Raw genomic sequence first — 27,864 nt, forward strand, 5'->3', positions numbered from 1 at the left:
GCGCCCGAGACGATGCGGAGCCGCCGCGTTCTGGTCGCTTTCCCGGTGCTGGTGGCCCCCCAAAGGCAGAGGGGTCCCCTGAGCGCCCCGGCCGCGCTCTCCGCCCTGAGGGACTCGGGCCCTGGTTCTCACGCCGCCATTTCGTGGCGCTCCTCCGCAGCCCCTGTGGTGTCCCACAGGATGGGGGTTTCCCCCATTTTTTTCTCTTTTAAGAAAAATAGGTTTAATTTTTAAACCCCGAGACTTTAGGGAATCATCTGCATTAAAAGCCTTTTGTTTGGTATGTCCTGACTAAGTAAATTGTGGCAATCCAATGGGTTCTTGGTTCAGGTCTCCTCATGGGGTTCAGGTCTTCTCCAAAGTTTCCTAAAACAGTGTGGTTAAAGAAGGGCAAAGTAGCATAAACAACACGATGAGAGGCACATTTTTATTTTATTTTATCAACAGAGGTAAAAAGTCCCGAAATGTAAGCTCTTCTAAATGTCAAGAAGATTCAAATAATCAGTCCCTTTACAGTCATAAACAGTAATGAATAGCACGGGAGAAGCACAGGTTTGCTCTCAAAAGAGCCTCCCTAAAATGAAAATTATTCATGTATAGCCAACTGGAATTAACACTGTTACACAGTTTACAGCTGGTAGAATCGAGATGTGGATTTTAAGGAAGATATTTACCTCACAGGTTATGGGTATTTTCCACCTTTTAATGAAGAACCTGGCTGTTGCCAGATGAGTTACTGAGAAGTGGCATTATTAATGTTAGTGCTGTAATGGCTTGAGACCACACCAGGCAGTTTGCTTGTGGGTTCTGCACCCAATACAATCTTCTAATATACAAAACTTTATTGCCGTGATTGAATGCCGTGTAATTACATTAATGCCGTGCAAAAATGCAAAATGCATGACAATACTTTTCTCCTGGCAGCATTCTGAATAGCTCCATTAGAAAAAACAGATGCAGTCTGAAGCTGATCTAACCAGTTGCGTGTATTACATATTTATCTTTAACAAAAAATTCAGCCACATAGGAGAATTTCCTCTGAATTAGCCAACATCCTGAGCTGGCTGATGGTTTGATGCTACTTTTCTGCAGTATGTCCAAGAATCAGTCTTTGCTACAGTCATATCCTGGAAGACATCAGATGTCAAAGGTTTGTTACAGGCTGGTGTTACCTATTGTTTTTAAAGTCTGCAAACACCGTATATATTACCAGTGCCATTGGATTTCTCAGCGTTTTCTACTAGTGACACCTGTATGCTCATAATTCACAGCACAGAATAGCATTTGACACTTGCAGTTACACTACTGCTTTTTAACAATACCAGAAAAATAAATATTTTACACATGCATGCTTTCAGGAGCACTATTTTCTGCAACTTTACCCTTTTAATAAATTTTATTGTAAAAATACAATGAAAGAAAATAAACACTTTAGTTCTTTCTACAAAAACATTAGTACTCTTCTACAAAAATATTCAAAAGGAAAAAATATTTGTATTTTTTGGTGGTAATACAATAGTATTCATAATTTACAGCTATACAGTCTGCTCCATTGATGAACTTTGTGTTGCAGTTTATAAAACAATAAATAAAATTTCTTTACCCCAATATCTTACAGTTTTTATGGGAAGTTTCAGAAAACCAGCTAATAAACACTATTGAACTGTTTCTTGAGAATACCTTTTTAATACATGCTTCAAACTAATTTTTTTTTTATCCTAAGGAATTACTTTGCATTTTTTTTCACATGGTGTGAAAGCGAAAATATTCTCCTTGATCTGTGGCTTGAGGTAGTATTTCCTACTATTTTTCTTAGTATTTTCAGAAGATTTTTTTTATTTGCTACCTTAAGTGTTTTCAGGCACTAGGATTTCAATCCGTTAAATACATTTGGTAAAACTATTATCTCTTTCTCGGAGTTTTTATCGCAGCCTGTGCTAATCCAGTCCCTTGGATTAGGTGTTCTGATCCCCCCCTTAACTATGAGACAAATTCATTTCTGTCAAACGCCCAGCGTTTAAACGCTGCCTCCTCCCGCTCCCGCAGCCCCAGTGCTGCAGGATGGAGCCTTAATGCCACTTTAGTCCAATTCTGCAGTTGTTTTCTATTCCACTTGATCCTGGATTAGGATCTCATCCTCAGCACCGATTTGCCGTGGCTTTGCTCCTCTCGCGGTGTGATGGGGAGAGTTAAAGCCCGGCCAACTTCGCTCGCTGTTAATGCACCTGAGCTAACGAGCTGTGGCCGGAGCGTCCTGATGAACGGTGTTTGCAGCCCTTTTAGAGATCGCCATCATCCCCCAGCTCCAAAAACTGAATTTCTACACGTGGCAGCACGGTACAAACAGAAGAAATGATTTATAACAATCCGTTTTCCATTTAGTGAGAATTCTGTCTTTAATCACACCTAGCATTCCCACACCTTTGATTTCAGTGGACGTGATGGAGTGTGGGCACAGGAGGAGCGTGCAGGATGCTGAAGGAGCTTTTCCATCAGCAGCACGGCAGTCCAAAGGCTTAATAACCAGCTGGAGTACGGGCTACACACCTTGTACACAAACATCTCTCCTTGCATTCTTCATTGCCTTCTGAGAACATTAAGCCTCTCAAACAGAACTGCTCCAGGAGCAACGCTTTACCTAAATTATAAATGTCCTTTTTCCCTAAGCGTGGTTTAGACTCTTACAAATCCCTTACCACTGTTAGTGAGAAATTTGGTTCCACTAGATAGTAATTCAAATGCAGTTAAAACTACTTTTCTCCCTTTTATGTTACAATGTGTGGTATTGTCTTGGAATTTTTACTTGTTTATTGTGTCAGCAAGGCTTTTGACTGTGTAAATCATTGAATTGCATTTTTCTTTTGAAGTTTAAGAAATGAGTGGCCAGGTTTCGATCAGCTTGGACAAAATTCTGGTCAAGTTTGGTAGGTCATTATATCATACATTTTTTTTATTAACAATTACTTATGCACTGCATACTGTCTGCTTTATTTTCTGCTTTAAACAGTTATATTAACTTCAATTAAATTTATAATATTAAGCTTTTGTTCTTTGGCTACATAATGTTAGCTGGGAGGTTGTGGAGAGGAGTCCTGACAGCTATTTAATAGTAAAATTTCTATTTAGATATTTTGCTAAAATAGTTGTTAATCAGAGCTTGTGTAATTAATGCTGCACAGCGTGTTTTTTCACAACTCCACTCGTCTATATGTATATAATGAAGGGTTAATTTCTTCTTAAGCTTCCCAGATAGAAAAGAATCACAGTGCTAAGGAACATGTGGATCATCAGATAAATTGTGAGTAGTGATAAATGATCATTTTACTGGGTGCTGAACACTGATTTTGTTTTGTTAATCCTGGGACACGCTCTGTGTCTCGGGGGCGGAAGCGGGATAAACAATGGAAGCTGTCCCGTGTCCTGCTCTCACCCTGCCTCGTCTTTAGCCATCAATACTTGCTCATTCTCCCCAGCAGACTTTGCTTTTGCTCAACACTTTTAGCCGAGGCTGCTCAGCTGCCTCATGGACAGCCAGTTTCATGCTGCGCCATTTCCTGCTCTGACTCTGCAGCTCCTCACAGTCACTGGCAGCCCTTTGATTCAGCTGTGCTTGCTCAATACATCTGCCACTTGCCTCCCTTTCTTTCTTCATGTTTTTTGTTCTTTCCAGATTTGGACCTCTGCCTCACTGCATCTTCTCCCTTTCTGTTTTCTTGAAATAATGAAAGTTCTCTCAGTTGCTACTACGTACTCAAGCCTTGTTCTTCTTTTTTTGCAATCAAGCAGCGGTTACTTTATTTGAAATTCAAAACAGTAAACCCAAAGAGAAAGTCTTGCTCTGCATCAAATTTGCTCTCTCCCAGGGCTTACAGACAGCACAATACTATGGGCTTATGTCTGGACTGATTTTTTTAACCATGCTACTATGTGGAATCATTTCATGAAGTCTGAAGAATAGTTTCTCTACCACAAACAATCTGAGAACATCTGTGCTCACCTCTGGTACTTTATAGGTAGATATTCAAGCACATACCCTCCCTTAAAAAAAAAAAAAAAAGCAGAAGAGAAAATTCTGGTCTAATTGGTATTCTTTTTGATTATAACATTTTTAATAATCTTCACTGATATGTCCAAGTACTTATTCATTAAGAAGATTATCACAATTAAATTGAAGCACCTTAAACATGAAAACATCTGTAACATTAAATCTGGCACGCCTTGGATTCTGGTTTAACTCTCCAGTCACACAACTGAACCTCAGAGATAAGGCTTTTCTTAACATTTATGCAGGGTTAGGGTAAATGCTCTTAGGCAAAATCCAAGGGCTGTGTAGTAACATGGCATAGCTGCTTTTGTGCTCAGAGATACCTAAATATGTGTAAACACACAGCCAACACTCAGGCTTTTAGCAGTTTGGGTTAAGTCTTCCAAAAACTTAGCAAAAAAAAATAACACTGATGTAATTTTTTCTCTGTGTGAGTATTACTTGGCAGATGAACAGCTGCAACATTCAGCCTTGGACTTTTGGTGTGAGATTCATCAGGCTATTTGGCTACAGTCCCTTTCTTACCAGTGGAGGGAAATAGGCACTTTTAGGATGTGATTTTCCTTATCCTGAAGAAACAGTTTAAAGTGGGTTGGATAAAGTAAACTTTTAAAATGCCAGCTTTTCTCAGCTGGGTGTAGCTACAGCCATGGGTGTGCTGTTCTGAAGAGGGTCTCAGCACTTTGGGGTGAGATGCACCTCACCCACCAGGTCCTTGTGAAAGCACAGGTCCTTGAGCAGCTCACAGAAGTGCTTGTCTATAAAAAGTAGTAAATGAGATGTGAAGTGTAATTTGTTAATAATCTTATGTTATATTCTGGTAAATCTCAAAAAGCCATCTACAGGGTTCTGCCACACTCAGCTGTTTACTTACAGAAATGAAGCCATGTCAGTTGTCCAATATTTATGCTGCATGCTAAGTAAAGGCAAGTTACTGACTATAGATACTGAACATATTAATGGACTGAAGATAACTCAAGGATAACCCAAGCTATTAAATGACATTGAGAAATTCTTGCTTTTCACTGACTGACATTTTTCTGTGAGAAGTGGTTTATTTTCTTCTATAAAGGCAGATGCTGTTGAAAACTAATATATAGCAAATAATGCAAAACCAGAGCCAAAATTCAGGAAGACTGAAGTTTCAGAGTAGTAATTCCAACAACTCCAGACCCATGTTGCATCACTAAGATGCTCTTCCCAATGGAGTAGATGAGAGAAGGGCAGGATGTGATTGGCTTCTCTATAGGGCCACCTACTCTGGCATTTATTGCTTCAGGGCAGCAGTGATAGCAAGGGGTGGTTTAGCACTGATAAATCTGAAATTTTGCATAGAAAAAAAGAATTAAAAAATGCAGAGAAAAAGCATTCACCAAGTTGTGCCTATTGCATTGCAAGGTGAGCATGCATGATAGCTCTCACAGCTTTTACTTGTGAAGAGGGCACTGACCATGCTCAACAACATGCATTCTCCTCTAGCCACCCATTCAGAAAGTGTTATCAGTTGTCTGCTGTCAGAAGAGGCAGAATTAAGTTTGCCTTAAGAATCTCCACAGATATCATAGTCCTTGAGAACCTGTTATTATAATGCGCTTTTTAATTAATTAACCTGTGTCCTATACCAATTTATCATACATTACACATTCCTACATTGAGAAAATTACTTTTTATTTTTTCTCTTTCTGTTTTGCACTAATTGCTTATATGCCTTTTGTGATTTTTTAAAAAAATTTCCTTTATTGTAGTCAGCTTTCTCACTCAGAATATTTGACATTCTGGGCTTCTGCAAAAGAATGCAAATGTTTGAAAGATAGTTCTGGTTCTGGATAGAGAGTGAGGAGTGTTTCAGTGGGAACACTGAACTGGGGAATACCATTTACAGTTACTTCAGTTCTATACAGACTGGGATTCAGAAAAAGCACAAACCATGGCAGTCTCACAATATTAAATGATAATTAAGGTACTCACCACACAGCTGGGAATCCCTGTTTTGACTGACTTTGTTGTTACCTTGCTTAACTGCAGGCTGTCCACTCACCTGGCATTATGGAGATTAAGTTTTTTAGGAAGGAATTTTTAATCATTCTAAATATAGACTTTTTGTTTCATGGATTTGTTGAAAATGCATGAATTTACTTTTAAATTTATTTTTTAATTCCAGCGTACACTGCAGAAATCACAGAAAAAAAGAATGATATTGCTTGGTTGGAGGAAAATATAAAGAAAAGCAATGAGGCAGTTGCTGATTTGCAAAAGCACAACGAGAGCAGCAAGAGGCACTGTGATGTGTGAGTATGGAAGAGCCCGAGCTCTGAGCTGGGGCTGGCACTAAGGAAATCAGTGAGGAAGGAAGGGAAAAATAAGTGTGAGTGTGTTCTGACAGCAGTGATGTTAAAGAAAACTTTAGTATTCTCCTGGGTTTTTTTTTAAACTGCAAATCTTTAGGTATAAAAATTACCCATCTGCTGAAGAAGAATTATAGAAAAGTAGGCTACGTTTAATTTTGGGTTGGTTTTTTATTTAAATCCCCAGTTTTCACAGGTACTATCTTTGCAGCATGCTAAAGTATTCATGTAGTAAGGTAACAGAAACATAATTTTTCTACACTTGGATGCACCTGAGTTTTGTCAAATTTGACCAATATTAAGAATGCTGTTAAAAAAAAGACTTCCTAAAATTGAACATCTTTCTATTCTTTGTTCACAACAGGTTTCAAGTTACTTTTTGTTCTATACATATTTTTACACAAGATGTGCCATAACTGCCTCTCTGTACAGATGTGTGTGCTTCTGCTGGCAGATTCCAGTATCAGTTTTGCTCCAGACTGCAAAATTTGTCTTCAGGGCACAATCTTTGGATGAATGCAATGGGCTGCCATTCACAGTTTTCCGTACATAAATGTTTGTATCGGATAATTAGTTCAAGTTTTAAATGCTGATCACTTTTGGATCTTAGTAATTAGAAGCTTTTCAAGACACAATTTAGCTACAAGAAGTTTTATCTTCCTAACACATAATTTTTAAAAATTAAAACCTCAGGTGTTTGCAAGGGTAGCTGAAAAGGCAAATCTATATTTGACAATACGGAGAGTTTGTTCCAGGTGATAAAACCCATCAGTGTTTTCCATTTCTCCCCAAACTGACTAGTTGCTCAGAAGCTGGAGTGAGGATTTTTTGGCAAATTCTGTTTTGTTTTCTTACAATTCTATATCTAAAGGTAAGTACTTCAATAAAAATATCGATGACATACATTTGAATTTTTTCTTTGCAATATGAATGGAGAGTGTGGGTGTTTCTGAGAATAAAGAAGGAAATAAAGATGGCATTGGGGTCCTTTCTAGGTTTATTTTGAACTCTCAGAAAGAAAAAGCAAGAATGGAATTATTAGTGAATAAAGTGGCTGGCTTATTTGAATGAATTGCCATTCAATACTGATTTGTAGCTTTACCATTAAATGAGTTGGGAAAAGATCTGACCTTGGTAAAAAAAATCTATTTTTCCATCACATTAAGTTCTTGCCTCCAATGTAGTATAAAATGAACACAAGTTTATGAAACTATTCACACTGCTTCCCTTGATATCTTTTTGAGGCTGCAAATCTGTTTGCAAATGACAAACTGTTAAGTGATGCAAATGAAGGAGTAAAAAATTAAGGGTAGAACTAAGGATCTGATCTAAATTTTAATCATTGAATTCAATGGGTTTTGGCTCAAGTCCTACAAAGAATAATTAATGGCATTAGTGTAAAGAGACTGAAAATGAGAAGTGACTCATTAATGAATACATGTATTCATAGAAGGACAATGCTTGCAGAAGAGTAGAGACTTTGTGTCTTAAATTATTGGAAATGTCATTTAACGACAGACTGAAAACTGCAATAAACAAGCCCCAGCTATAAGATCAGACAATTAGAGCACTTACACAGTAGAATCACCCCAAACTTCTAAAATTTATTCTAGTTGACACTCCATCTATACTGGACATGATTCTAATGTTGGTTTTGTAAATTCAGATACTGTTCTGGAGTCACAATCACCCTCACAGCTGACTAATTGCCAGTGATAGAGCTCAACAGAGCTCTCAGAGAAGCAACATTTTGTCTGGGTTACAAGACATTCTGAGTATATTGAAGCAGTTTTGAAGACTTTGAACAAGATACAAGGTTCTTATATTCAACAAGTCTAGAGAAAATATGATTTATGGGATAGATGTATTGGGATAATACTGTGTTTTCTGAAGAAATCCATATTGGTCTATATAAAAAAGACCTGAAGGCAGAAAATGACCCAAGTGAAACATATTTTTAGACAAGTGATGACATTTTGCTAATATTTAGTTTCTTGAAGGATTCAAACTAGAAATGTTGATCCCAGATCAGTAAGAAGGGGTGAAATGCTGCTGATGGAACCTATTCCAATTTTATTGTTTCTCTTACAATTTTTAAATTTGGATGCAAGGATGGTTGGATTTAATGAAAATAGAAGATAATTTTTAAAAAGCCACTTGAACTCAGAATGTTGTTAGTTAGGAAAATGAATTGTTGTCTTGTCCCAAGACAAACTGCAAGATAATTTTATTGCTCTCAGAGATGTGTAGTTAGAGATCTTTTCTGTACCCTGGCTGATGAAAGGAAGGACAAATAAATGTGATGGCTACCAAGGACATCTATGAGGCAATGATGCATTTTGCAAACAAGTAAATGAGATGCTTGAATCCTGCATGCCTGGCTGTGTTCACAAACCACTGTTCTTGTTCCACATGTTTTTTCATGTCCACAGAATAGATGTGAACAAAAAATGTAACTCACAGCATGGCTTGTGCTCTGATTAATAAAATCTCTATGAATTCTACATCTCAGTTGTTTTATTCCTCCATAGAAAGTAATGGAATTTTCTGAGTAAAAGAACAAAGCAGTGTCTGGTCTGCAAGCACACTTTTATATAAGTATGTTGGTTTCTGCTTTTGAAAAAATCTTACCCTTTTGAAATTCAGCTTTCTGCTGAATTTGCAGGAGATATGGTGAAGTAACATTTTGTAGTTTCACTTTTAATCACCAGTGGTGATTAAAAGACACAAATGATGTCCAACAATTTGTGCCAGGAGTGCTGGATGGTTCATGCTTCTTATACCATTTTTTCCCCAGACAGGATTCTTTCTTTTCAAAAACTTTTTAATATGCCTCTCCTAAAGATGACATCTGAATTTGACTTGAATCACAAAGTCTATCTGCCTGTTTTTCTGGTATTCCCATATCCAAGGCAGAGCTATCTCTAACACCTGGATGTTGAGGAAGTCCTGCTCTTTCAATAGTCTCAAAAATTCTGTGAAGCTGCTCTGCTCCCAGTACCACCTACAGCTCCTGCTGCAGGAAAGTCACTTTGATGCCTTCTGAGCAGGACTTGCTTGGCAAATGGGGGAAATTCTGAGTGCATTTGGGTGTGAGTTGGGTGCTGGTGATGCTGGTGAGAATGAAGTTGTGGGTGTCTCCAACAAGAAGATTCAAGGTATCTAAAGGATTTATTAATGGTGATTAATGGTGATTTGAGGATCTAAAATGTGGATTTAGATGCCTCATTACTTAGCATTAGCTCCAAAAACTTGGAAAGTTCATTCCATTAATTTCTTAAAAAGTGCTTTGTAATGTTTCTTAATTCTAAATGTTTTCTTTTTTTCTTGAATTTGCAGGTTTAAAATATAAACAAAATAAATGTATGCCTGCAAAAGATTTCTGTACTAAACCCATTTATTTTTAACTTTCAAAAAATTAATAAATCATTTGCAAGCTAGATAAAGTATCCAGGTGTTTTCTTTTCTAAAAATTTTTTTACTAAGAAAGATCACTAATATGCTTTTATTTTTTGTTTACTTTGTCCACAGCTGGAAGCCCACCTATGCAATTCTTAAAAAGCATGGAGAATATTTGATAAATGAAATGAAAGCTTTAGAGGAAGCCACAGAAATTGAGAGGTATCTATGATCACATAAGATGAGGTTTCCAGCAGCAGTACTGACTGAAATGACCAGCAAAATTAGTGCTGTCTGCAAGAAAAAATTGTTACAAACTTTTCAGTTTATAGTCACTTATAAGTGACTGAATAATTGAAAGAATTTTTGTTTACATTACTATGAGAGCATATGTTATTTTTTAATTGCTGAAGAAATATTATAAGGTAGGAATTCTTGAAAATCAGTTGCTTCCCATCGTAATGCTATTATAATTTTTCAGAAAATTGTATGATTGCCTACTGCATCAAGAAAAGCCCAATACATAAAAATAATTAATGTTTTCAGGTAATAGTTAGAAGCATTTAGATAATTTTATGCATTTCCTTATTTTTGAATATGAATTGCATAGCATGATCAGGATATACAAATCAAGTAGTATATTCTTCAAAATAACCACAAAGCATGCAAACTCACTGCTAGGTCCTGAAAAATGAGTAAGTGGCTCAGAAAACCCTGGTCTAAAATCATTTTAAGACTTGTTGTGGGCAAGCTTCTAGTCAGTATTAATTGCAAATTCAATTCTGTTCAGTGAGTGGCATCTCAGCTCTTTTATCTTCCTTAGACTCAGCATTTAAAATAAATTATTAATTGTGCAATATAGCTTCCTACAGAGAATGAAATAAAGAGCAGACCCTGAAGATTCTCACAGAAATGTTCCAAAAATGGTGTGCCAAGGTAACCCTCCAAAGTTCTACTGAACAAAGTAAAACTGATCTCCAGTTTGGGGGGGCTGCTCACCTGCCCTGCTCTGCCTGTGAGGGGGTGGAGGCTGCTGGCCCTGTGGTGCAGAAGTCATGGCAAACCCCTCCAGATACCTAAATACCAGTTAAAAGTTGAAAATTTAGGTAATTTAAAACATTGCCTTTGAGTTTTTGTAATAATTCTTTTCTCCAGTTGTCCAAGACAGCAGGAACAGCATGCCTGAGAGCCTTTAATTAACTCACTTAGTAGCTTATCTTTCTTCTTCCTGTTCAGAGCTCTAAATTTGGTGAAAAATAAGGCTAAATTGGCTTTCTATGAGTATATGATTAAGCCTTTTTGGCTTTCACTAATTTGAGCTGACAAGCCAAAGAAGCATTACTTTTAAATTGCTTCTTTAGATAACTAGTTTCAGTTCCAACATGAAAGTGTTTGATCTGTTTTCCTGAGCTTAATTGTAAGACGTCATGAGTACAAATCACAAAATAAATTTAATTCATGTGTTTTTCGAAACTGTGCCCCAAAAATAGTCTCTCTGCACCAAAGCATTTGAAGATATGTTCAAGTCAGCAAGATGTGCATTCAGTAAATTCTAAATATTTAAATTAGGAAGAAAAATGAGTGTCTTGAGAACTTTATGAACTGAATGTTCTTTTTAGTCTGGCATTTTGGGGCACTGAGGACATGATGCTTTAGATGGAAAGATGTGTTTTAAAGATGGGCAGATCAGTTCATGTTTAATTAGGCACTTATAATGGAGGTTTATAAAATGTTCCACATTCTTTTGTTGTTAATGGTTTAAAGAACATATAAGAATGCATTTATGAACTGGAAATTGATCCTGAAAATAAGTGATATGAAGAAGGAAAAAGTAATAAATTGCTATCCACATAATGTTCAGGGGGTTGTGAGTGCTGCCCTTTTCCTGTTGTAATTAGATTAAAACTTTTTCTGATTAATGTAAACAGTGGTGAATTCTAAATAGTCTGTGTTATCTGCATGAACTGCAGGATGTAAATTACTTGGAGAAAATCTTTAAAATTGTGATGATTGTCATGGAGAAAATATTTAAAATAGTGATGATTGCTCAAGACTACTAAACTATGTATGGCCACAGATATTATCTGTGAAAAACAGATTTTGGGAAAAGAATATAAAGTTTTAGGATTATATTCACAAGCTTGAAATGTACCTGTTAAAACGAATTATTTTACTTATTTATATTATTTAAATTTATTTGTAATGCATTCTAAGTTTATTAGTAAATTTATTTTTGACCAGTGATTGTTGTAACATCTATTCAATTAAATAGAACTGAATATTTTTCATCTTTCATATCTGAAAAATTTTGTACAGTATACAGAAATATTAAGTAAATAAAAAAACTTAGATTCCTGAGACCACCTGTGTAGAAAAGCACATAGATTAGTGTCATTTTCTACATGAAGTTTGGGAAATATCAATTTCTAGGTTTGATTCCCAGTGTTGACCTACAGCTTCTCTCCCCTAAATTTTAACAGTCAGTTTAACAGGAATTCTTGCCTGGAGTGTAGTTTGATTTGAAAATTAGAATCTGACTGTGTTTTGCCTTGTGAATTTGCTTCCTTTTGTAAGAGCAGACGATTCTAGTATTGAATGTAGACATGAGTTTTTCTCTCTCCCATTGCCTGGCACACCCAGTGGGCAGCCAGGACTCTCAAATGCAGACTTTCAGTCATGCTGCAATTAAATGATAAATAGCAGTTGGAGATAAAATGTGTTCCTTAAAGGGAAGTCCCATGTGCTCTGCAAGTGGTGAGAGCTGTTCTTCAATGTAGGGCCAGGTTAAGAGGTGGGTTTCTGGCTTTAATTACTTTTATGCACCATAGTTTTTTCCATAAAGGAATTTCTTGCTAATCTTTAGGTGTACCAATAATTTAATTTTTTTAAAATTTGCCTCTCCATTGTTCGCATAAGCTTTTCCTGCATTAATTGATGTAACCTACTTCAGTAATTCATAGCTTTGTGCTCACATGGTGTCACTGAAGTTACATTTACTGTAACATTAATTTACAGGGCAGCCCCACAAGAAGCTGAACATTCTGGCTCTTTGCCACTTAAACATTTAAGTGTTTGCTTAACCTTAAGTATGAATAGTCCTGTTGTTTCAGTGTGACTGATGTGTGTGTTTAAGGCTTCCCCAAGTCAGACAGAGATTACTCAGCATCTCCTTGGAGGCGGCTCTCAGTCCAGTGGTGCACCAGGCTGCTCTAAATATGTGAAGTTTGGCCAAATTCTCTCCCACTGTAACTTTGATCTAGCTCCACCAAAACTGATGGAATTGTGCCAACATGCACCAGCAGAGATTTTGGCCTGCAGTGAGTTTCATGATAATTACACAGGCAAAAACACATTTGTATCTGCCAGGCTGCCTTTGAATATGGTATGGCCTACATTCCCTTCAGAACAGGGAGCTTTGGCTAGTTTTTATATCATATTCTTTGTTACATACAACATAGTCTTCCTTGAATATAGCTGGAAAATAAAAAAATAAAGCCAAACATTGCCATATTAAATATAATCTGATTTTTTTTCCTATGACAGCAGCAAATTAACTGAGCTGATGCCAGAATTTATAGGGTTTTTTTCCTTATAAACAATAGTTTCCTGTGGAAAAAAAAATTAAATTACATGTGTTTTTATAGGAAAATATATGAGGATTCCATAACCCAGTGTAGGATGAATTTGGAGGAACAACACAAAAAATATACAGAAGATCCTCTGGCCCAGAAGTATTACCAAATAAAGGAAGAAGTTGAAGAAATTCAAAAGGGAGTTTTGAAATGCCTTCAAAAATACAAACGGAAAGAAGATGCTTGCTTGGATTTTCTGGGTACTGCTATTGTCAATGCTTTTGCAATAAAGCCTTTTGGCAGTGCACTGCACATTAAAGTTACCATACAGAAAACCTCCAATTTTCCAAAGTTTCCTTTAAGCTAATAAAATATATTCTCTTTGTCACACCATTTTTAGAAAAAAAATATGTAGCAAATAAGAATTTAGATTATACATACTGATATTGCTCCCTCCAACCCATAAATGTAATGAGGAGAGATTTGTCATTGAACTTCTTGGGGTAAAAATGTTCTAAGATTTCTTTAGATCGAGCCTCTCAAAATTATAAATTTAATTTTCATCACTTTTTAGTGCTGTTTTAATGCCACTACTGTTATACTGCAATTATTGTTATCTGTACTAAGCCAAGATCAATGCACCCAATCTATTAATTTATCTTGTATTTGTTCAAGAAAATTGATTTGTTAATTAATGGTCTGAATAATAATAATGGTCTTATTTTTGCAGAGGCTGTTCCTTTTACATCCATAAATGATTGGGCTGTACACATGTATCCTTGATTTCTAGTGTTGTTCAGTTGTCAGGAAAGAAGTTTTATATTTACCTTTCACAACTTTTTATTAGAAAAGAAAAGATAGTAATTATTTATATATTTATATATTTATATATTTATGTTTAGAGTGGCAGCATTGGCATTTCTCTGTGAGAAAACTGGAGGTCAAATTCAGTTATTCAGTTTGAATTTATGGGAGCATTCTGAGTAAAGAATACAAAATTTATTGAATAACATATCCATTAAAATGCTTCATTTAGGAGAAGCTTAATAGATGTTAGAGTTGAAGATTTGCCAAGGAAATGTGGATTTATCAGGGCTTCCTGCACCTCTAGCATTTGTGTTATGGCATAGAGAGGTCAGGAATCTGGTGGCATCCCTTGCTTGAGAAAATATATTGTTGTAAAATATATTCCATGACTTGGAAGTGCCTCTGTGAGGAAAAAAATACAGGAAACCTTGCAGCTTGCTGAAGCTGCTGCACAGGAAACCATCAAACTGGAAAAAGAAGCTGAAGAATTACAAATGAACTTTGACTGTTTAAAAAAGGTAACTGTATCTTAATTTTATTTTATATAAATATGTGTTTTATATATGGTCATACATAGCACTGTTACATTTTCTGAAACATCAAAAAACTAGTGTATTTTCAATCTCACAGACAACAGGATGATCCCAGCCTTATAATTACATTTCTATAGCATCACATGTGTTTTCTTAGAGAAGAAGGGGCCATGGATGTGAAAGTTCTTGCAGCTTCCTTTCTGCTGACCTCAGTTTGTGCCACAGTTTCTGCTAAGGCACCGTGTCACGATGACTTTGGTGTCAGCTCAGGAGAATACACTGGAAAATAGATCAGGGCCACTCCTCAGTGAGGCCCAGGGTTTGAGTGTGTAGCTGTCACACACTGGGTGAAAGCTGCATACTCTTTTTCTTACTGGATTTTTAAGGGTTTTTATTTAACTAAGTATGCTTTACAAAAAGAATAATGGAAATTTTTTCTTTCCTTATTTTTTTCCTCAAAATACATGTGTGGGTATTCTAACACCCAGAAGTGAAACTGGCTGATTGACCAGGAGAAATGCTGATTCCAAAGGGAGAATCTTCAAAATAATCAAAGGGATTTTATCAGTACAGATTTTGGACCTGCTCCTCTGTAAAAGGTCTCTTCTAAGCCTGAGTAGCCCAATCTTGTAAAGGTTTAGTAACTTTTTATGGGAATTGCATCTGGGTGCTTTTACCCATCTGTCTGGAGCAGATGATCAAGGACTCCATTCACTGCCTTGTGCTGATAGCAGCACGTTTTGCACAGGTGGTTTTTCTGTTTATATTCTGTCATCCTGTTTGACACTCCTGGTTCCAGACTGAAATTTCACAATGTGGTTTGTGCTGTGTAAACAGACAGGAAGAAGGGATGTGGTGAATTTTTGTATAGCTATGAAGGAGACCATGTAAAGAGCTCCAGGTTCTGACATTTACACCCATGCTCCAAAACTTCTGCATTTATTCCAGTTGTTACAGTTGACCCAAAAAAAAAAAAAAAAAGAAGCCTCTTTTTAACCTTGTTCTCCTCATTTCTTCAGAACCTCCTGGCTACAGAAACTACTACTGAGCACTGATCCATCAGGTTTAGAAAACTTTTGCAGCATGTAGCTAAAATAGTTCAAGTTCTGTCAATTTTTATGTCACTTGTTCTTTGTCTTTTAAGAGATTCAAAGAGACTAAAGAAGATCAAAATAATTCTGAAAAGATTGAAGGAAAAAATCTGAGAAGTCTTGAGAAGCCAGAACTGTTTAAAGAAAGGTACACTTCAAAATATTTTTTCCCCTTGCTTTTATCCAGAATACTATGTCAGAATTTACACAAAGACTGTTACAAAACACAGATTGTTGTTCAATAAGGACTGACAAGCTTCTCTAATCCTGATCATGTGATTTAATTATGTAATTTAAAAAGTTTTATATTTTTGGGGGTTAAGATGGTGACAACTTTTGATTCTTGGAAGCTCAATGTATCTGGAAACATGATATAAAAATATTTTGTAGAAGCAAATTCTCCTCAGCTGAGAGATCTGTGTGAGTAGTTTTGAATGCAGCTACAGTGACTGTGCAGTCAGAGATAAAATAACATTAACTCTACTAAATATATGTATTTGGAAAATGAGTCAGGGTTCCACATGTCAGTTGTCTTCACCTCTGAACTACTTAAGAAATTTAACTCTTAATTTAGCTCTTAAAAACAAGCATGAGTGAAAGTTTCATAGACAGGATTAATGGCTTAGTAAATTAGTCAGTGATCATTTACAGCTGGGACTCACTTTAATTTGAGCTCAATTACAATGACTGAAAATCACCATGGGGACTATCTTGCACTCATCTGGAGTCCTTGGGAATGTTCAAACATCTCCTGTTGATCTGGCACTTTTAGACCAAAATCCATTTTAAACAAAAATATGTCTGAAAGACTTTGTGTGAGTGATTTTATATTATGGCGTGCTTGAAAAAGAATCCTTTTAGGGCTTTAAATAGGCATTTAGTGGAACATATCTATAAAAAAGTGTCATTTTAGTAATTCCTAAGAATTTTTTCACAGGGACCTTTTAAGTCTTTAATATCTTCTTACAGACCAATGAATCATTGAGATGAACATTTCTTTGTGGTGTAGCCTTTGCACCCATTTTACCTCCTCATGTAAGATTTTTGTAATTGTAAAGAACAGAAACATGGGGAAGCAAGAAATCCCCCTAGTTTCAAGACAAGGTAAAAAAAAGATGGAAAGCACTCTCTTTGAATTTCCAAAGAAACCCATGTGTGTTCAGTCTGCAGAACACAAAACACCAGTTAAAGACCTGCTGTAAGAGGCAGAGGTCCATGCTCTGGGTATGGAGGGGTAAGAATCCCTCAGTGAGGCTCCTCGTGGTAAGGAATCCATAGGGTGCACTGCCAGAGCTGCTGTTTGTACATTTATTTTCCTGCCATGGAGTCTGCTTGTACCTTCACCTGAAGTTGTGTATGTTCCACAACATAAAGTCTTGTAGAAAATGGCATAAAATTGTTTTTTTAATATTTTTATCTGACATTAGTGTATTAAAAAAGTCTTCACTAGAAAGTGTGGAAGTGACTGCTCAAGTAACTATTGGTGGTAAAAATGGGTGTAATATGAAGCTGTAAAAAAAAACCCAAAAAACCAAAAAAGAACTCTGGAAAAAAAAAACAGACAGAAACTGTGTATTGAGAAAATAAGCCATAGGAAATAAAACCTTTGCAGACTCAAAGCAATGTACAAAAATACAACTGCAGAATGTGGGTATCAAAGGCAGGAGTTTCTTTTGAGCTGTCCTGCAGCCACTACGAAGTGGCTACTGAGCAAAAAGGTCTTTGTGAAGAAAGGAGATATCTTCATCTTCTGCCACAAAAGAAGTCGCAATAAAAAGGAATTCTGCTGTGAATCTCCATGAAATGGTCCAGACCAGCATGAAACCAGCAGCAGCAAGGGAAAGAACTAAAGAGAGCAATGAATGCACTGGGCAGAACACTGTACAGATTGATACCCATGAAAAGCTTTGGAAGGCTTCAAGACAAGAAGCCAACTTGCAAACCCATTTAAAGGTGCTGATATACATGTTCTGCCCTGGGCAGCAGGCTGGCAGGGGGAACTGTTCCTTCAAAAAGCTGGAACACTGTTATTTAAATCACTTAGGTGGGGCCAGGTGCTGGTTAGGAGTGTAAAACACAGATTCCTCTGCTCTTACCAGTTCTTGTCACTGATTCACAGCTCAGCAGTTACACTGACAAGCACCACAATTTAATTTCCAAAGCAAGAGCTCTCATCAGTCACCACACAGGACTCAGCTCCTTTTGAGCTCTGGTCTTGATTTCTCAATTAGATATTCCATTTATTACATAGAAAGGCTGGTAGTTGAACTGTGCTATGGCATATGTAGCGTTCAATCTCTCTGCTTTTGTAAAATGGTTGGGAGAGATTTAAGTCCATGACTCTAATTCTTTATTTCTTTTTCTTTCCAATTTGATTATGCATTAATTCCACCTCTTACTTTCCAAGTGAGAGCTTTTTGTTACATCTTCACATAAGGGAGATTCCATGGTGGATTATTGCAGTTCTTGCAGCATCTTTGCACCAGAAGTGATTGACTTCTACTGATCAAAGAAAAAACTTAATAATACAAATCTTAGAAAAGGACTTAGGAAGTTGTTTCTGGTTTTATAATGTAAACATATATGAAGAGGCAACTCAAAAGGATGCTCCTGATGAATACTGAATGTGGTTTCAGTAACTGTAAATACCACAGAAGCAACTGTGATTCTTCATATGTATAATGAGATACACTTGATTCCTCTGGTGGAAATTAATATTAATCTTTGGGTTTCTTTATGCTACAAAGAAGAAAATACTACTAAGGAAATGGCAATTTATTTTGGCTTAAGAATATCTGTTTTTCTCTTTGCACTTTAAAAAACCCCTGCAGTATGGATCAAGATAAAGAGTTTTTATCTACTCAGATGTGTAATAACAATGAAGTAGAAAAAAGAAGACAAATGATTATTCTTGTTGCTGCAATTTGGATTGTTTTCAGCTTCATGATGCACTTTTTTTTTTCTTCCAGTGCTATTAATTAATGTCAGAGAATGTTCATGGTTTATATTTCATTAGTGCTTTTGTGGAGGGAAGGGAGCAGGTGTACTGCATATGCATTGAGTTTAACTGCAGGCTCTTTTGGAAGACTTTGTTACTTAAAGAATTAATATCTTAAGAACTTCTGAGTTTAGTTTGTAACTCTGCCTTTGAAATATTATTCTGTATAGATATAGATATGTACTGTAAGAGGATTTTTTCATTTAATGGAGAGTGAGTCTTTAGAACTATAGTATTGTCTGCTAGACTTTACAGAAGCACAAGGAAACTGACTCCAGGAACTTTTAAAAACAGAGTTTGGCATCCTAAGTTCTGAAGAAAACCCAAACCAACCAAACAAAAAAAAACCCCAACCACAACCCCCATTATTAATGGCAGTCTAACTGATGGCCTCAGCCACAATAACCTTTTTAAACTTTATCTAATATTTGAATGATGATTGTGGTAAAATGAGCCATTTGGAACAAAGTGAAACAGTTTCGACCAGAATTCTGTGCTTAGCTCTGTTTTGATTTCTCCGTGCTTTTGACTCCCTGGATCTGAATTTACAGATAGACCAGCCACACACATCTTGTTTTCTATGGCATTCATTCTTGACACAGGTTTATCTAGAGGTGATGTAACTGAAAGATTTAGTTTGGATTTTAGTTTTTTAGGTGGTAGATGTTTTGTACAGTTTGTTCAGTCTCAGTCCAGCACAGCACCAGGTATAAATGTAACTGCAAGTGAAAATAGTCTTTTCCATCAGAGACACTTGGCTGAGGTGCTTTCTATGTATATGAGTTTAATGTGTTAGGTCCTTATAATTAGCCAGGCTTCTCAGTGGTATTTTTTAATTAGTGTTGCTAATTTTACTCCACGCTATCTTATAAAGTGTATCCTACATTTTTTCTTATTTTTGTTTATGGAGAATTTCAAGAAGAACAAAAAGACTGACTCAGTTCTTCATTTGTTCTGAACAGCATTGTTCAGTCAACTACAAACCAGATGTTGTAGCTAGAAGCACAGAGGCACTAAGCAGGCATGCCAGAGAGAAAATAAAATAGAACTCATTATTCTAAAAAATAGTAAATGTTCCTGTGCCAAACAGCCACTTTACTCTTCATTGTTCTGCTAACTTTTGTCTTTCTGCACTGTAAAGGGCTATTTACCCTACACAGATAATTACCCCACAAGTGAAAACACTTGCTGCAGTTTTCTCTTTTGTGTATGTGTAGTGTGAGTATTCCAGACAATCTCAGAGAGAGAAAAAAGTGGTTTTAAATGTGAAAATGTGATTTCAGAACTACAATAATGAGGCACTTTGATTAAAGTGTAAAACTCCACAATACTAATTCTTTTCTTTGATACTGACAAAATTTAAGCCAACAATGTTCTTATGATTGGCTTATTACTCTTTATGGCTTCTTTTTCAGAGATATTCTCTCTCTGATATTATTTAAAGAAAACCTCATTTTTGTCAACTACTGGTGCTGAAAGTGGTAGAACTTCCTTGACAACATCCAATGCCCTTGAGAATTCCACTTATTTGAAGCAGCTATATTTATGATTTCTTTTCTTTTGCAATGAGTAATTTTTCTTTTTAATTTAAATCTGTTTAGGGTGTTTGAAGAGCGTGAACACCCATCTTTGCCAAAGGGGAAACATCAGCTGTATAAAACATTACATGTCCCATACATTCCTCGGAAATTTGTCCAGTCTGTACAGAGTTTTAGATTCTCAAAGCAAAGACCAGAAACAGGTGCAGTGTGTTTAATAACTTCAGTGAGCATTTTGGGTTATTTTTGTGCAAAAGAATGGATAAGTGATGATAACAAATCTAGTGAGCTGCTCAACTACTTACAGTTGAAGCCAGGCTTTCAATGGAAGTTGGATATTTACCTTTTTTTATGTTTTGTAAATCTTATGTGTCTGATTTCTCCCTTATCTGCACAATGAGTAAAGTAACATGACAGATACACCCAATGTGTGGTGTCAGAAACATCTGAAAAGAATTTAATCTCAAATCTAAAATATCTTTAACACTGTTTGCATTAGTACAGTAAATATTAAACAGCTGTTATTTGTTTCATACTTTCATACTTTGTGATAAGTTTCTTTTTGCTCTCTATTAAACGGAAAATTTATAAGGTTTGTTCCCAAGTTCTGTTTAACAATGCCATACTTTGGATACTTAACCTTACTGACAATATTAATTAATATTTGTAAATTTAGGGGAAGAAGAAAAAGAGAAATCAGTGGAACTTTCATTGGCCACCAGCAGTTCCTCCAGCCTTGCAGAAAATTTATCACAGGTGTGTTGCTGTCCCACTGGTAAAAATACGAAGTTATATAATCTGTTTTATCTGGTTGTTTAAATTTAAAACACTTCAAATATACCTCATGGTATTATATCTTACATAAAGCCTGTTGACACTGTAAATTGCTAATCATGGTAATCTGCAATTGCTTGGTAATCACAGCAAAAATCTTTCTTTGGTGCCTTTTCATTATGAAAATATCTGTGTTCTTACAAAGTGCATTCTAATGCCAAATCGAGGTGGACCATCCTACAACTCATTTTGTACAACAGTTTTTAGCATTGAAAATAACCTCTGTATGTAGCAAATATTTGGAACTCTAAAGGAGGATCAAACCCTTCTGTTACTGATGAATCACGAGCCATCTACCCCATAATGAAGAGTTTCGTAAAGGACTGAGTGTACAGGACAGCCCACAGCTAACAACTCCATTCTGAGGTTTGACCAGAAACAGAAATCTGAGCTGAGAGGAAAAAAGCCATGAACAACACTCCTTGGTGCACTGCAGGAGCCCACAACTCCATTTTCTATCTCTCACCCATAAGAATATAGTTACTATGACATTTTTGAAATGATGGAGTGAATTGCAGCTTTATTCAGATACAATATTTTTTATTCAAATACAATAAACTAATCCAGAAGAAAGCTGGAGGTACAACCTGCAAAGTTGTGAAAACCACCAGTAGTCTCATGGAGTGCAAGACCATTCACAGGAGCAATAGATTGTTAAAATATTAAATGGAGAAATTAGAGGGGGTAAGGCCATAAGGGATAGAAGAGTTTCTAACTGTGTTTGCTGCACAGGAGCTTGGGGAAGTTTTTATCTCTAAACCATCTTTCTAAGGGACATCTCACTGGATCTATTTAAAATCAAAATTTCATGAGCAACAAAAAATCAGATGAAAAAAGTTAGCATAACCAGTTGTGATTTTCTTAAGAATTTCAAGGGAACTGAAGAATGAGTTGAGTAATCACTAAATGGTTCAGAGTGAAGTCTGTGTGGAAGACAAAGCCTTCATAACACAAAACAAGATGAAGGACAGTGACAGGACTGAGTGGGGAAAGACGAGAAGAAATTTCAAGCAATTCTGATTTGTGACTGACTTAGGGAGTTGGAGATGATGAGGATGATGGAATGGCTGTTGCCAGGGTAATCTAGAGATGAGGCTGGGAGTCTGGGACCTAGAATTGCACTTAGACAATTGTAGGAAGCAGTAAGTCAAGGTTAAGAGAACTTTAAGAAAGGGTGATGGCAACAAGGAAAAGAAGATGGAATCTGAGGAAAACTAAAAAGGTTGGAAGAAAGAAGGTTGCTATGCTTCAGAAAAGGTGTGCTGTACACTACAGGAGTTCAATGGCAGGCAGATTCTGCAGAACCAGCTCTTTTGTCCCCTACTCTGAATAGAACTCAGTTTGATAAATTTTGTTAATTAAAACTAAACAAGAACTAGACGCTCCCTAATGTCTTATTTGATGGTGAGGCATAGATTCCTCACCCTGCCCTTAAGGCACAAATACATGCTACATAGAAGAGTCATGGCTTCTGCTCTGATGAAAGTCTGTGAGGTTGGGAGTATTTCCATATTTTCTGCAGTTTTTCAATTCCCACATGAGACATGTGCTGACTGAGACTGATGTGGATGCTCAGTTGGCCTCCAGAGGCAGAGCCAGGCCTGGCCCCAGCCCTTTATTTTTAAAAGAAGCCCTTTCTGGTTAAAAGAAGGGATTTCCACAGTCTAAGGAGAAATCAGAATGATTTCTGGCCCCAGCCCTTTCTGTGTTCTCAAGCACGAGCAACCGGGCTGCAGCAGCAGCAAACCTGCAGGAAGTTTTTAAATGGCATAGCACTATTGGTGTTACAGAAAAGTTAATTAATCACATCTAGTTAGCAGTGCTGTGAGTAAGTATAAAAAAATTACGGAATACAGGGTATCATGCTGTCAAAATGTAGTTAAAGCAAAGAAAAAGTTTTTACATTGTCTGATCCTTATTTTCTGGCTGAAAGAAGGTATTTCCACAGTCTAAGGAGAAATCAGAGCGATACTGTTGAAGTGACAATTTCACTTGTTGCCTCATTTGAGTTTTTTCTGTTTTTTAGATGGTTATTGACACTGCAGGGACTAATCGCCCACAAATTGCCCAAGTTCCATCAACAGTAAGCATAAAAAACCAAGTGAAATTCAGGTGACTTTTCTTTAACAAAAGAGCTTTCATTCTTGAGGCTGGGATTTATGGAAATAATTCACATTCAGACAAACATTAAACTTTGTCTTTTAGACTGTCAGATCTTCCAAAGCAGTTGAGTTCCTATCAACAGTTTGAGAGTGAAAATGCAAGAATAGGTAAAGTATTACTGTAATTTTTTATAAGGTTGGATCATATAGTTATAAACTAGGAAATTCTAGGAACCAAATTTTAACTCTGGCATTGAGAGGACCACCATTTTAATTTTTTTTCCACCTTGATTGTTTAGCTCAAAATTTGAGTATAGCAGACAGGCAGAGTCTTAATTTAAATAGAGACTTAACTGCTCAGTAATGTGGGATTTAGTCTGCACTGATCATTTTGAGGGAAAGGATCTGTCCAACATCTCTTATAAATTCCAACGTGAGTTTCAAATTACTTGGCTAAAATGAAATCCAGTTTTAACATCTAGCCAGAAGGCACGAGAAAATGCAAAGAAGTGAAACATAATAAACCCAGTAATTTAGGTATCTTGAAGAATCAGATCGAGATTATTAAAGATGAAAATTAACTGGAGACAAACATGCAGAATGCTTACAGAAAAAAGCCAGGGTAGTTACAAATACACCCGTAGTTTTTGAAATCACAAGGAAGTGAGCTTCAGTTCCTTATTTTAAATATTTCTTCCTTATTTTATATATTTATTTTTCTAATTGAACTTCTAATTTAGATGCATGTAAAGGATTATAGCCTAGATTTTTTTACAAAGAGAATATAGGACCTTAACCCACAGTGTCTGAGACATAGCACAGTCTGAAATTTAGAGCAGAAACTCTCACAGCAGAAAGTCTGATAATGTTTCTTCTCATTTCTCCTCCTGACTCTTGCCCAGTTCTTTAAACTACACTTCATCACTGTCACATGGATGTGCTTTTTATATTGTTCCCCCCTGGTTTCTATTGACTATTAGCCCTCTCAGAGGGTAATAGCTGGAGTAGACAAACACAGCACTCTCAGGAACAATGGGCAGGTTTGAAGAACGCACCAAACCACAAGCAGCAGCCTGAGTAATGCTTTGACAGCTACGTGGCAGAACAAGAGGTAATTGTTATGGACAGAGCCACAAAATGGGTTGTTGAGAAAACCACAATCAGAACACTTCCTTACCAATAGCAATACCAAGCTGGTGAACTTTTCTCAAGGATTCTTTCCCACAATGTCATTTTTGTGTGTCTGTTTAAAATGCTGTTATAATACAGGCAGTGCTGTCTTTTTTGTGCAGCAAGCCAGGAGGCCAAACATGTTGATGAAGAAGCAGATGAGCACATGGACTGTTCATATGTACCTCAAGTAAGAAAAACCTTTTTATGTCATAAGAAAGAAGTTTATTTAGAATAGTCAAAGTGTTTTGACATATTTGATTCAGTTGGCAAGAGGCAAGTCTCAGAAATTGGTGAAGTGTCAATTGGTGCGTAACATTTTCATGAATGTGAGCTGATGAAATGTTTTGAAAAAAGTCTGCATTTAAAACTCACTTCTTGCACAGAACTATAAATAAACAGGCTCAGTGCTGGCTCCACTGAGAACATATTTACAGTTAAAAGGAATAATGATATTTTGGGAAATGTATGTTACAAACATCATTGTCTATTTCTTTTCAATAGGATGTGCACACAGGTTTTAAGCCAAATGAAGATAATCCTGACATAGAAGAAGAAAATGCAGAACCTTTCTTAAGAGCACCTAAAACACCTGACTTAAAGGGGAAACCCCCACACTTCTCAAAAACACCTCTATTTGACTCGTATGATTTCAACTTTTATTTTAATTCTGAGCAAAAAGTTGTACTCACACTTATTGTATAAGCATTTCTGCTATTTTTGGAAGATACTAGTGAAATAATTTTCTAGAAAGCTCTTCTGAAAATATTTAGAATTTTTTCCTGAGTTATGCTTGATATTTGTTAAGTTTTCTTCCTACAGTATCATTTCCAGTTCAAGCTGTTTTGAAAAATAAGTACTTTGCTTAGAAATATATGAGACACATTGTCTTTTCCTACAGTAATTTTTGTCACTCTGATTTCTACCTTTAACAAGATTTTTGGTTTTTTTGTTAAGAAGGCACGGAGTTGGTAAGAGCACCACCTCCCTTTACTTTAAAGAATTGTGTTATCTGTTCTGTGATGCAAAAAGCAATTATTGATGGAAGCTATGGGGATGTATAAAAGTGAAAAAAGAGGAAAAGGAAAATATATAAGGAAAAAAGCCATCTACAGCACTTAAAAAGCTATTGATACAGTTTCTACCTTTCTGTATTTACAGCATTCAAAGTTTAGGTAGTGAAGAAGGAACATCAAAATCTCCTGCTTTCTTTTCTCACATGAACTTCTCCCAGAAGTCACCTGGCTTTAATTTATTTGATTCTTCTCTGTTTGGAGCACAAAATTCATCTGATGAGGTAAAAAAAAGATTAATTGTGAACATTACATTTCCACAAAGCAAAATAAAACAGCATTGACACTGAATGAGATTTTTCAGACTGGTTATCTTTGCAGCAAACATTTTTTTTAACGTCTTGGGTTCTTTAAGCTTGATATTCTTTGAAAATGTTTAATTTCTTTCCTGGCAAATCCCCCTATGATGATGACTTTAAACCAAATATGAATCTCTCTCATATGGGTCATGTGCAAATATACAGTGACTCGCTTAACCAAAAGGTTTCTGGTTGAGTGTTACAGTGCAAAATTCAAGTTCTCTAGCAGAATTCACAACTCACATGCCTCTCCTGTGTGCTTTTGTCTTGATGAAGTTGTGAAGAACAGTGAGAAGGGAAGACAGGATGGTCTATTAGCATTACTGAACAGCAAATATGGATTAGCTATACTCAAATGGAGGAGCTAGGCAGGCAACTAAAAGGAACAGGGAATGGAATCCAGGTCTTCCATTTTCTTTCCAATGCTGTAGAGTAATTTTTCCTCTCCTGGGCTATGAGGTAGATAACTGGGGATCCAGGATGGATGCATAGGAGAGGGCTTAGCATGACCTGTGTGTAGGAGAGAACACACTGGTGTGTGGTTTGTGAATTGTTTAGGAATGAGTTGGGTTTTAAGTCACCCAGTGCTGTCAGAACCCACATTATGTTGTGCCTGCTCAGCAGCAGAAAACAAGAATTTACCAGGCTGTAGCAGATCTGGGAGTCTTTAAAGTTAGATGAGAGTTTTGAAGAACTTCAGTACCTATTTTAAATCTAAGAACTCATTTTAAGAGTGACAAGTGGTTATCCTGCTACTCTTTCTGGCAATATGAGGCCCTATTCAGTGGAAGTATTTGTTGTGTTGTTGCTTGAAGATTTTATAAAATGTCACAATTGAATAGTTTTGAATAATTTTGGTTTTAAAAATCAGCATTAAGTCAGGTCAGCTTTTGGACTGTTATCAGTCTTTTTTTTTTCTAGAAGAATGGAGGAAGAGTGTTTGCAGCTGCATGCAAATATCAGAAAACCCATTTGATCAAAGAACTTACCTTGCAACTTTAGGGACTGATAAATACCTTTAAATCCAGATTTTGTAAAGCTGCTAACATTCACTGAGACAGTGTTTTTCTCACAAAAAAGCAAATACAATCAGCATTAAAGTTTATTTTTGCCTTTCTAGTTTGTTAAATAAAAAATCTGTTTACATTTCAGACAGAGGAAAATTATTCTGTGGGAAACCTGAACTCTCTGTCCCCACATGAAGATATTGGTAAGTCTGAAGCTCAGATGTACTTGTGTATATCAGCTCTCTTCTGCTTGTGCTCCCATGACTGACAGACTCATGATCCAGCTTAACAGAGCTCCTTTGATTGTCTGAAAGGATGTTCAGCTGTGGTAATGTAGTTCAGTGGTTTATTGTGCTCGTTTGTGTTTTAACTAAACCTTTAGCTTAAATCCTCCCTTGCATGTTGGGCTCTAAACCTCTGATGTATCATGGAAAAGAAGAGGTACGAGAAAGAAAGAAATAGGGATAGTGTTAGGTGTGTTTGAAACAAAATGAGAGCACTTGCAAGGGAGAGGACAAAGTCCAAGTATTTCAATGAGTCATCACATTTTTCTCTAAATAAACACTTTTGCAGCTTCTATTTACAAACTCCTCTCTTGCAAAATGTATCATGCAACAGTGTTTTGTTGTTCTAAACCTACAAGTGCTCCACATTTTATCCCATGTCAATTCTAATATCAGCCCCCTGGAAATATCATCTCTGGCGCATTAATAAACACAGAACTGTAAGGTGATTCTCAGTGGGGTATTTGGCACAATATGTTAATAAAGAAGCATGTGCTGAATGCAATATTCTCTCAGATTCAACCTAATAACAAATATTATCTGTATTCCATATAGGTAGCTTTTTTGGGAAACCAGAAAATGAGGATGCATTTGCCTTTCCCTTCCCCTCAGAACCCTCAGAATCAACTTCTCATGCATTTGGAGATGGAAAAGATGATGTTAGTTTTTCATTTGCATTTGGACAGGATCAGAGATCACCACAGTCTCCTTCTATGAAAGGTTTTCATTCTTCCACACAAAATACAAAGCTATTTACATTATTTTGA

At 36.4% G+C, this 27,864-nt stretch overlaps 1 protein-coding gene across 1 annotated transcript; it reads left to right on the top strand.

The window, feature by feature from the left end:
- Positions 1-2,875: 2,875 nt before the first annotated feature.
- Positions 2,876-27,864, top strand: CUNH14orf39 (chromosome unknown C14orf39 homolog). The gene is made up of 17 exons (XM_005417951.1): positions 2,876-2,924; positions 3,242-3,298; positions 6,207-6,333; positions 9,922-10,011; positions 13,434-13,621; positions 14,092-14,134; positions 14,566-14,686; positions 15,846-15,940; positions 20,392-20,531; positions 21,005-21,084; positions 23,189-23,274; positions 23,368-23,432; positions 24,557-24,624; positions 24,939-25,078; positions 25,596-25,731; positions 26,959-27,016; positions 27,653-27,864. Exons 1-17 carry the CDS (start codon positions 2,876-2,878, stop codon positions 27,862-27,864), a joined length of 1,755 nt encoding a protein of 584 aa, XP_005418008.1.

Source organism: Geospiza fortis, unplaced genomic scaffold, assembly GCF_000277835.1.
Source record: "Geospiza fortis unplaced genomic scaffold, GeoFor_1.0 scaffold23, whole genome shotgun sequence".
NCBI lineage: Eukaryota > Metazoa > Chordata > Aves > Passeriformes > Thraupidae > Geospiza > Geospiza fortis.